The 10,571-nt window shown below is 51.7% G+C and overlaps 4 protein-coding genes across 4 annotated transcripts, besides 3 other annotated features; all 4 read left to right on the top strand.

Moving 5' to 3' along the window:
- Positions 1-146: 146 nt before the first annotated feature.
- Positions 147-1,715, top strand: Tco025E_02383 (uncharacterized protein; the record flags this gene model as incomplete). Its single annotated transcript, XM_029369310.1, has 1 exon — positions 147-1,715. The coding sequence occupies one exon, from the start codon at positions 147-149 to the stop codon at positions 1,713-1,715; it is 1,569 nt and encodes a 522-aa protein (XP_029230550.1).
- Positions 1,716-2,018: 303 nt separating this feature from the next.
- Positions 2,019-2,040: a microsatellite.
- Positions 2,040-2,060: a microsatellite.
- A 9-nt stretch (positions 2,061-2,069) lies between these two features.
- Tco025E_02384 (putative dihydroxyacetone phosphate acyltransferase) lies at positions 2,070-5,702 on the top strand (the record flags this gene model as incomplete). The annotated part of the gene is made up of 1 exon (XM_029369311.1): positions 2,070-5,702. One exon carries the CDS (start codon positions 2,070-2,072, stop codon positions 5,700-5,702), a length of 3,633 nt encoding a protein of 1,210 aa, XP_029230551.1.
- An 821-nt stretch (positions 5,703-6,523) lies between these two features.
- Positions 6,524-6,545: a microsatellite.
- Positions 6,546-6,668: 123 nt separating this feature from the next.
- Tco025E_02385 (uncharacterized protein) lies at positions 6,669-9,263 on the top strand (the record flags this gene model as incomplete). Its single annotated transcript, XM_029369312.1, has 1 exon — positions 6,669-9,263. The coding sequence occupies one exon, from the start codon at positions 6,669-6,671 to the stop codon at positions 9,261-9,263; it is 2,595 nt and encodes an 864-aa protein (XP_029230552.1).
- Positions 9,264-9,617: 354 nt separating this feature from the next.
- On the top strand, positions 9,618-10,163 carry Tco025E_02386 (uncharacterized protein; the record flags this gene model as incomplete). The annotated part of the gene is made up of 1 exon (XM_029369313.1): positions 9,618-10,163. One exon carries the CDS (start codon positions 9,618-9,620, stop codon positions 10,161-10,163), a length of 546 nt encoding a protein of 181 aa, XP_029230553.1.
- Between the last annotated feature and the right edge of the window lie 408 nt (positions 10,164-10,571).

The raw sequence follows: 10,571 nt of genomic DNA on the forward strand, positions 1-10,571 counted from the left end.
GGGGTGACGGTGCCACCGCCGAGACGCCGGTGGAAACATCATTGACCCCGGCAGCACGGAGCCGAGTCCCAACTGCTGCCTTTTCTACTACTGCTACTATTTCTGCCGGTAGTGGGAAATCCTATCCCATGTTTCTAACGGGGAATATGGCGCGTGCAGTCAATTCAATTGTTCTTCCCTATCGCTATCCTATGCACCGCCACCTACCCACCAATCGGTCTGCTGTTGCTGCGGCGATTCAGGAGAAACAGGTGCGCCGTCAAGCAGGCTGCTGGGCGACCGCCCACGCGTCACCCCTCTTCCCAGCACCGACAACCCACGCATCAGCGACACTTCGCTCTGTGCGCCTTGAGGCAGCCGATGTGATGCTGCAGCAAGAGTACTTTTTTGCGCGTCAAACGCCGACAGACACTCTAGCTGCCGGAACATTCTTTTCTGGGTATGATACTCCAGTCACTGCGGTCAACGAAACGACTACTCCTTGGTGGGTTTCTGAGAAGTTCAACCACTTGCCTTGTACTATGGAGGTGCAGAAACGTCTGCACGAGTACCAAAATGTGGCTTCTTGTGGTGATCGGAAATTCCTGCTCTCCGAACTTAAAGAAGGGGGTCATGGTCTTGGCTCTTCGCTTATTGTTATTGCTTTTGACTTTCTTAGTGCCATGAAACTTGGAAGGAGTTTGCTTATTGGAGGTCCAGGCTCGGAGAAAAAGTGGCAATTTAGTGCTCGGGGATGTTGGCAGTGGGGGCGACGGTCTTTGGACTGCTTCTTCCTTCCACCATCGCGATGCAAGTTGCCGGTTGGACCTGTATTGGTGGTGCGCAATTGGCGCGATGCTGCACGTAGCTCTGCTCGAGTGATACGCAAACACTCTGTGGATACCCCTGGATTGGACAGAAACACGCTCCTATCTAATGAAGTTTTCTTTGGTCCAGGTCACCAGGGGTGGGCTTGCTATGCAAAGTACCAAGAGTGGTTGCGGGACCCCGCAAATATAGCTGTGTTTGGCACATTTGAAAGGGCACTCGACACACGACTCTCTTTTATGCTGGCACAGGTGTTTACGTACCTGACACGTGCACCGCAACCGTGGTTTCAAGCAATGATACATTACCACCTCTCGCATCTAGGTCTAGTTGCAGTTGACGGAATTCGTGTGGCCACTCCTCCGAGTACGCAGTGCATGGTTTACGTTCAAGATCGCGGCGAGGCGGCCAAAATGAGAGAATATTATAACGTTTTTGGTTGCCACACGGTTGGGCTTTCGCTTTATAGAGACTATGTACTTGCTATAAGCAATTTTTCCGGCGCAACTTCCTCCCAACGTGTTTGCAGGGTTTTTGTTAGTGGTGGGACACCTTACCAGAGTTTTTTGTGGCTTAAGAAGGAGTTTGAAAATGAATCCTATGATGTTTTGAGCACCTGGAACATTTCCACGCTTAATGCTGGATTTGAGTCGAAGCGATGGGGCGCAAGTTCGCCTGCGGCATCGTGGGTGGATTTGTACGCCGGAGTTGCCAGCACCAATTGGGTGTGTGTGGTGCAATCAAATTGGTGTCGAATGATTTATTTTCTCCGCCTGACGCATGGACGAGCGGAATGTGGCTTTGTAGACATTGGTGCGTTGTTGTTGACATCCACTGAGGCCCGAGGGAAGTACTGTGTCGTGTCTAACTTTCCGACGAAGCCCTTTTCTAATGTTATAGGAGGTTGATTGTTTGCTTCTTCCTTTTTTTTGCGGTACACTGTGTTTGTTTGTTTTTTACCAACTGCTTGTGTCTGTAGAAAGAGTCTAAATTGTACAGTGCGGCTGTGATGCTTTTTTTTTCTCTTTAAATGCCGGTGTTTGTGGTAGTTGTTGTTGTTTTAGTTTATGTCTTCTCGCACGACCATTTTATCTGGCTGTTTGTTTTTCTTGTTTTTTTTCGTGGTTGCGCTTCAGCTTGTCTTTGAGCTAAGGGAAAGGTGCTACTGTTTCTGGGCGAGACAACCCGCCTTCTTCGCTTGCAACCGTGCCTGTCTGTGTGCGTGTGTGTGTGAGAGAGAGAGAGAGAGAGAGCGTGCCTTCATGGCCCAAGTTGACTTCGCGGGCGCCACCCAACGGTTGAAGTTCAAGAGAATTGTCATTATCCCTAGTGATGGTGCCTGTTGGATGGGCGCGGCGTCTGTCATCTCGCTGGCAGCATCGCCCGTCTTTGGCCCCGCTAACCCTGGTGGTGCCGCAAGTATCGTTGTCGTGAACCGTTTTGATGTTCCGTGTTGTGCTCTTCGTGCGGACAAATGCCGAGCCGGGGACGAATGCACGGGTCCCTCCTTTGCAGCGTTTGAATCTTTGTGTCGTGGCTTGGCAAATGGGGCGGAGCTTATGACGCGTGTGGCATTTGCTGTGGATGCAGCACGCGTAAATGAGGCACAGCGCTTTACACCAGATGTCAAAAACGATCTGTATGTTTATCTCTCCGCTTGGAGCGACGCAGACTGCTGTGGCCACACTCCGCTTGCTTCGCTTGCTTCAATTCGCAACAGCGGTGGATATCTTCTTATTCTCTCCGACGATGTCACGCGACGCTCTGCATGGGGAACTGCACTGATGCATCTGCCTGGGTGGAGAGTGCTTGGATGCTGTGTGTCGTCTTTTGCCCCACCTTCGCTAGATCTGCAGCTCACGCGGTCTTTTGTGCGTCAGTGCCCTACACTAAAAGGGCTACTTGAGTGTGTCGCCCTCGGCGTTGCCACGGGGAGCGTCAAGCAACTGCCTGTGAGTTTTCGTGATCCGTTGTATGTTGTTCCGCTGGATGTGGCGCTCCTCACTGCATTGACGGCTGTTTTGTTTCGCAATGATGGGGAGCTTGCGTTTTTGTCGGCGGATGCTGTCATGCTGAACGTGGGGGTTGCGGCTGATGGGGCGTTGGTGTGGGGAATGGCCGCTGAATACATGATGGACTACTATGGGCGACTTGGCCCGGCGGTAATGGGGGCATTCCCGTTTCCGCAGCTGCTTGACACGCAGCCAACGTTGCAGCTAGCCGCCAACGTCACAGACTGGGTGAACTACGGGGTCTCCTTGATGATGCCGTTCCGGTGCTATTACGCCTGCCAGGCGGACCAGCGTCGGAAACGACTTCTGAGCCAACTGCCCGACTCCAGGACCACCGAATACGTATGTGGGGCCCTTAACGACATTGACGCGGCGGTTCACCGCATTACTGCGATGGCTGCAGCCCATGTGACGGTTCCACCCTCCAAAGATCCTCCAGCTGCCGCCAAACCACCGTGGAAGGACGCGGCTCCCAACACAAACTATTATCAACTGTTGTTGCAACGAGTGGCGCAGGACACGTCCCTGCGACACCTCCTTCCCTTCATTTCCGTGAAGAATGTTCAGTGGGATTTGTACATAAAGGTCGTTGCTCAGGCAGTAGTGGAGCGCGTCGCGTGGCAACTTTTTGAATTTCCCTACACTTTACCCTCGCCTGTCCCTTTATACCATAATGACATCGTTTTCCACGGCGTACGCAGAGTACCGTCAACCTCGTTGTCTCCCCGCAAATGGTTTACCGATGTGCATTGGATGGCGCGATGTGGAATGAACGCCGATGGGGAGCGGTTTGCCGCTTCGCCCATGCTTACTAAGGAGTCAATGTCACAAATCTTGGCATGTCCGAGCGTGTTGCGCATCATTGAGGAGGTGGCGGCGAAGGAAAAGTCTTCAAATGCCGTCGTGCGCAGGCGTGCTGCGGCGATCCTCCGTACCGTTGGTGCCAACCTTAACCAATTGCAACTCCGTGTCTTTGGCCTCTTTGTGCGCCGGGTATTTTTTCGCCTGTATGACGAAGTGAGCCTTAACACGGGGGCCTTTGAACGTCTCTACAAGGTGTTGAACACACCCCGCGTGGGGGTTGTGCTGCTTCCCGCGCATCGCTCCTACGTGGATTTTCTTATAATGACGTATCTGCTCGTCGTGATGGGGTTCTCACCGCCGCATGTTTGTGCGGGCGATGACTTCCTAAGAATGGGGCCCATCGCAAAGCTCATGCGTGGCAGCGGCGCTTTTTTCATGCGTCGCTCGTTTCGTGACGACCGCCTCTACTACACGCTTTTCAGGGAGTACGTTAGACACCTTGTGCTTCAGCGTCAGGCTGTGGAATTCTTCATTGAGGGCACACGAAGCAGGACCGGCAAGACGCTTTCCCCAAAGCTGGGCATCCTCCGCTTCATCACCGACACCTTCTTTGAGGCGCAGTCGGAGCTGGACGATGTGTACTTTCTTCCCATCAGCCTCTCCTACGACGAGCTCTTGGAGGCCCGGCTGTACGCGGATGAACAGTTTGGCGTGTCAAAGCCGCGCGAGAACATCAGCAATTTGCTTAGGGCGCGTTCGCTATTGAACACGCGGCATGGTAAAATTCACGTGTACGTTGGCGAAGCGTTTTCGTTGCGTCATTTCCGTGACCAGCCGTATCAGTGTCCTGCGCCGTTTACGCCGCGCGAGGAAAATGTTGGTCTGTCTCAGCGTCGCGCGAGGCACCCAACCCCACCGCAGGTACTGTTGAACTTGGCGTGGCACGTCACGCACAGCATTGAGGAAAATACGGTCATCACCCCCACAGCTCTCGTTGCTACGGTGCTAAATGTATTTGGACCAACAGCAGAAGGTATGCCACTGGCGGAGGTTCATGCGCGGATGTCATGGCTGCGCACAAATATTGTGAAGCGGAAAGGCGCCCTTAGCGGCGATTGCAAAAAGGACGACGTGGAAGAAATCACACGTAAGGGAAGCACGCACCTGCGAGACTTTGTTGAGGTTTCAGACAATGGTGCAGGGCGAATTGTGGTTCGCCAGGAGGTTGGAGCTTTCATGGCTCTCACCATCTGCAGCAACCAACTGCTTCATGTCTTTTTGGACGAGGCCGTGGTTGCGGTGGCCGCTCGGATGTACGGTACGCTTAATGACAAGGGAAACACAGTAAGCGTGGAACGCCAACAGTTGCAGGGTGGCTGTCGCCAACTGCGTCAATTGCTCTCCTCGGAGTTTCAGGACTACCTCCCTTTTTGTCCCTACACGTTTGCTTCGTGGTTTGAACACGTCCTCTCGCGATTTTTATCGTGTGGTGAGACCAACTCTGAAAGCGACGCCTCCTTGAGCCTCCGCGGCACGACCGCCGACGGCCAGAGGAATAACAATAATGAGTTATCCAGGAGAACAACAAATGTCATTGTCATGCCAGTGACGAGGCTTTTCCGATTTTTGATAGCCACCCTCTCTCCCTTCCTAGAAGCGCTATTTTTTCTCTCTCTAGCGGTCTGTGCAGTTGTTGAGTCAGGGTCTGAGACGGTGTTGCACAAATCGCCGCTGCTGAAGGCCTGTCAAACGTGCATTCTGAAACTACACGACACCCAACGCGCTGTGCGCCCTCAGTCGGGCGGCAGCGATACGTTAAAAAACTCTCTCGAGGGCATTGCCTTGCTGCACAACCTCCAACTCGATGCCGCCGCGAAGGAAGCTGCTTATGTGATACCCGCGACGACCGACCGCAGCGTGCTGCTGACGCAACTGCGGCATCTCATGAGTCACGTCTGCGGCATGTGCCTCTCCTTCCCTGAATTGTCTCAGGAGGAGACACAGAGAACGGTGCAGCGTGACCTCCTTAAGGAGTATTTGCAGCAACTGGCAGCAATGACTCGGCCGTCTAAGATGTGAGGAACGCAAGAGGAACAGGAAAAGGTAAAAAAGGGGGGTATTTTTCTGTGACCCCCCACAGAGAGATAAGTTTCTGCAATGCAGGATCTCCCCTCACGTGTTGCCAAAGCAATCTTACCAAGGAAGTGGAGATCCCAACCTCTGCTCTGCCACCCTGCTCTCGTCCCTTGCTTCCTCAGCTCCTAGCGCTGTGATTTCGCTCTGAAGAATAGGTGCTTATGTGTGTGTGTGTATGTGCGCGTCTGCGCAGCAATGGTTTAAGTGGTCGTGGGCGTCGTTGTTTCAGCTACTCCTGTTTTTACTATTTATTCCATCGCCAGCGTTTCCGCCTTCCCTTTTTTCTTTTGTTATTCTTTTTTTCTACTTGTTTATTTGCTTCGCCTTTGCCGCCGCGCACAGGCAGTTTACGTGACGCTTGAACGCGGAACCCGAAGGGGAGGGGGCAAATCAATGGGCGTGGGCGCGTTTCTGAGGAACACAGACGTTGATGGTGCTTCTCGCCCCGCCACCCACGCACACGGTCGGTGGGAAGAGACCAGAGCAACAGGAACAGAAACAAAAAGGATTGATAAATTTAACGATAAATCATGCTTCTGAAAAAAAGATTGTAAAAAAAAATCTGGGGACGAAGCTGTGTATTGCATGCCGGTGCTCTCTCTCTTTTTCTACCTATCTATATGTGTGGTCATCGCCGATATGCGTAACTCTCGCACCCTAATGGAGTGAATATCGTCTTAACTTAGTTTCTTTGAAACTGCCAGCTACTCATCTCGGTTTGCCGCGCCCTCTGTCTCTATTTATGACCTCCCGTTGTTCGGCCTTTCTTCTTCTTCTTCTTCTTCTGCATCCCTCTGTTTGCCTGCGGCTGGCTGCTTGGGTGGCGCGGCAGAGCAACTAGCACTGTGTGGCCACTCGGGCGCGGGTGGGTGTGACGAAAAGGATAAGGGTGCTAGTTTGTTTCCGCATATGTCAACACTGCGTCATTTGTTGAGGCCGTTGCGCACGGCTTTGTGGGACCTCTGCTTCCCTGACGAAGTCACGGTGTACATTGATCCCATTATTCGTTTTATCTTTACGGTTTACCACCTTCCCCCAATCGCACTTGCCTTGGCGATCACGCACAGCGAGCTTGAGCGTATCGTCTGGGTGCTTATTGTACCTGTTGCACAGGAGATGGAAAAACAGCCTTATGATCCTTCACGTATGACAACATTTATGCTTGGAATTTATAATATTTTTCTTCGAATTTGGCCCTACGCGACGCTTGGAGTGGCTGTTGCTACATTTGGTCACAAGGTTCTTCACTGTTTTGTGGAGACGATGGTGGATGCCCACTCTACACACCAGGGCAAGGATTATCCGCTGCTTGCGACCCGACTACAATTTATCTTGGAAAGCAGGCAAAGGTGTTATGTCTTTCTTGTTATTTTATTTCTCCTTGTCACTGTGGTGCTTTCAGGATTGCATACCAGCCTTCTTGTGGCATGGCCGGCACGTGAGCCTTGGGTAGTTACTAGTGCATGGTGCATCATTGCTTTGCAAACCACCTTTGTAGTAGGCTCTGGACTCAGCCACCAGGAGTTGCCCCCCCATCTGTTTAGCTGGCGACGCATTGTGGGAAGCGGAGAAGGCAAACTTGCCACGTTTTTCTGCGATACTTGGTGGAAATCATACGTGCATTACATGCGTTACATTGCTATTGAGATGGTTGTCGTAATTGCCTCCGTAGCCCTCTTCTTTCGTGGTCCTCTGTACGTTCTGTCGTCCTCGGTGGAGCTTGTTATGTATCTTAATATGCCCCACCTTGTGGGACATACAGTCTTGTCCACTTCAACTGCCGTCATTAATATGCACCGTTCCTTGCGTTGGTTAAAAAGACATTCTGACGCCACTCTTCCTGTCATCTTCCTCATCCTTCCCTTTCAATTGTCATTGCTTCAGGCCATTTATTACTTTCGACATCATCCGTGGACCGTTGCATTACTTATTGGGGTGAATGTTCTTCTTGTTGCACACATTATTGATCTGGTACGGGAGTTTGATGTGACAGAGGCGGGATCTGTGCATTGGAGGTACGTGGGTAAGGATGGGCTCATTTCCCCACGGCTTTCTATCCTTTTGGAAGATGCATATGAAACCCAAGTGCCCCGGTGGGAAGTGGCAAGCATTGACCTATTGATAGACATTAAAGCCATGCAACTCCATCGTCGTGGGGAGTTGGTGGACATTGAGCGGCAGCAGATTGTTGAATATGGAAATGCCCAAAGTTTTATTTACAATGGCCTTTTCTATGCCTATACCATTCCGCGATTCATTTCTGTACGAAGTTCAAGACTCTTTGGCGGCATCCAGTTTCGCAGAGTCTACATGTTGCTTCGCATGATAACAACTTGTGGCTTGCTGGCGTTTACAGCCCTTGTGTGTGGTCTGCTTTTTCAGGCGGCCTTTCCTCAGCTGCGCCCGTGGCCGGTTCGGGTCCACGCCGCAGAGGACGGCAATGCGTTGTCTGTGGACCACATTGTGGTGCGCATGCACTTCCTTTCTAGTCAAGCCAATGTGACACCAAATTTGCCTCCCACGTCGCCTGTTACAGCGTCTGCCTCTGCCGCATTTAAGTGGCAGAACACCACCTCCGTGGGTGAGGACTGGTATCCATCTTTGTGTGCAAGGACGTTCTACAATGTTTCTATCTGGGAAATCTCACTGCTGGCATTGACCTCATATCTCTTTAACGATGATGAGGTGCATGAGATGCTAAATTTTATGTCGATGCACATGGGTAGCGACTGGGTCATTCGCGAGCGTCACGGTACAGACTGCATCGCTCTTGATTCATCGACGGAGCCAACAGGATGGGATGGGTATTACGATTTTTATAGTGCAAAACATGAGCTCTCTGTCATTGCAGTTCGTGGAACAGACATGACGTCATTCCGGGACTTTCTTATTGACGTGAATGTCTTTTTCGATGTTGTTCTCTATCATTTACTGTCAAATATTGTTCCAGGAGCCGTCATTCTGCCTTCAGAGCTCATTGCCGACCTCATTCGTCTGGCATCCCTTCCCGCCACAACAAAGCGAGAGCACGAGACGTGGGAAACGTTGACTGCTAGCCAAAACGCAGGTCCCCGCCTCTGTGAGAATAATAACTACCGACGAGATTTTTTCGTTGACGTTTACAACCATCTCGCATTCGTGGGAAGCCAACCAAATCCGCCGAAGCACGTCCTTCTCACAGGTCACTCCTTGGGCGGTGCGGTTGCCGCTGTCATTGGGTCGCGGATGGGCATTCACACTGTCGGCTTCAGTGCTCCTGGTATCTCCCTCTCGCGCAAAAAGTTTGACATTGAGCTCCAGAGCATTCATCACTTTGTGACAAGGGTCACCTCCTCACATGACATCTTCTCCATGATTGGGGGCACGGGAGGGGAGGAGCATTATGTCGAGTGCCTGGCAAAGACGCGGGAGCTTTGCCACGCCATGGAATTTCTAGTGGGTACGTTGTGGCGATCATGTGGCTCCATTAGGGCTCGTTACCCTTTGATTCAGTCGGTTATGTAGGCGAGAATACATCGTCGTCGTCGCCACGAGGAAAAGGTGGAAGGCAGGGAGAGCGGCTGGGTGAGACCAAAAATTAAAAGTGAAGTCAGCACCGCTTTGCGCGGGCGCGGCCTTCGGGTTTTGAGTTCATCAAGCGGTGGGGCACCACCGCGTTTTTCGCGGTGATGGCTACGTTGAACCCCAACCACCAGGAATGTCATGGCTGCTGTCAAGCAACACGTGGAATGGGAGTGCAACGCCGTCTATTCTTATGGATTACACGGACGCTGGCCACCTTAATCAGCAGCTCCTCCTGCGAAAGGGATGGTGTACGAATGAGACGCATGCGTACAGAAAACAAAATAAAATAAACTAATGCGCGTCATTCTTCAAAACCGCCACACTGGACATGATCGCCTGCGTCGCTCTCATCTGTTGCATAGGGATCTTACTTCACTTGGGCCTCTCCTGCCATCCAGTGACTGTATGGAGTTGTGTGACTGTGGGTTTGCCAAGCAGTTGGGGCGGGGCAGCGTGGAGCTTGGCCTTGCCGCATACGGGACAACCTGTTTTTGCTATTACTTACCAGAGGCATTTAAAAGGGGTCTTCTAAAAATAACCAATGCAAAGTCCGGGGTTCGGGCGTCATTCGCTATGCGCTCATTACATTGCGTAGACCCTTTTATGCGATCTCGTTACTGCGGTAGTTCAAAAACAAAAAACTATCATGTAACCCCCATGGCTCATGGTTGGCCAACTTCAATCTGGGGAATTGGTCTCGCCGTGCTTGTGGGTACTTCCGGACAACACTACAAACGGCCCAATGGTATCCGCTCTGTTTCGTGGTCCATACGCCACACAGCGTCTCCTTCAGCTCATGGCGGCCGTGACGCAGCGCGTGGTTGCGAGTGTCGCCACTAAACGCCGCATCACTCAACTCGATCCATCTCTCAAAGAAGTGACGGTAAGTTCACCCGGGCCACGTTGTCCTGTATGACCAAAAACCACGGCGAATTTGTTCTTTATCTTTTTTTATTTCGTCGTTGAAAAGAAGATCGGTCCGTAAACGATGGAGTGCACGTGGCACACATACAATAAACACACACTCCCCCGCCTCAAGACCCTGTCTTTGTACGTGAAGCACCAATTTCACGCCTCTGCACTAATGAGGGACATTTGGACTTCACAGCTTCTATGAGAATTGTCTGCCGCACACGACAGATTCTGTGCCTTTACGACAATCGCGACCGTTCTTTACATAAATCCTAAAACGAAAAACACAGTAGAGAAGGACCACCCACGCCAGATGTTAGTTTAGATGAGTTTCTT

This window comes from Trypanosoma conorhini, assembly GCF_003719485.1.
Source record: "Trypanosoma conorhini strain 025E chromosome Unknown Tco_14.4_contig_00092, whole genome shotgun sequence".
NCBI lineage: Eukaryota > Euglenozoa > Kinetoplastea > Trypanosomatida > Trypanosomatidae > Trypanosoma > Trypanosoma conorhini.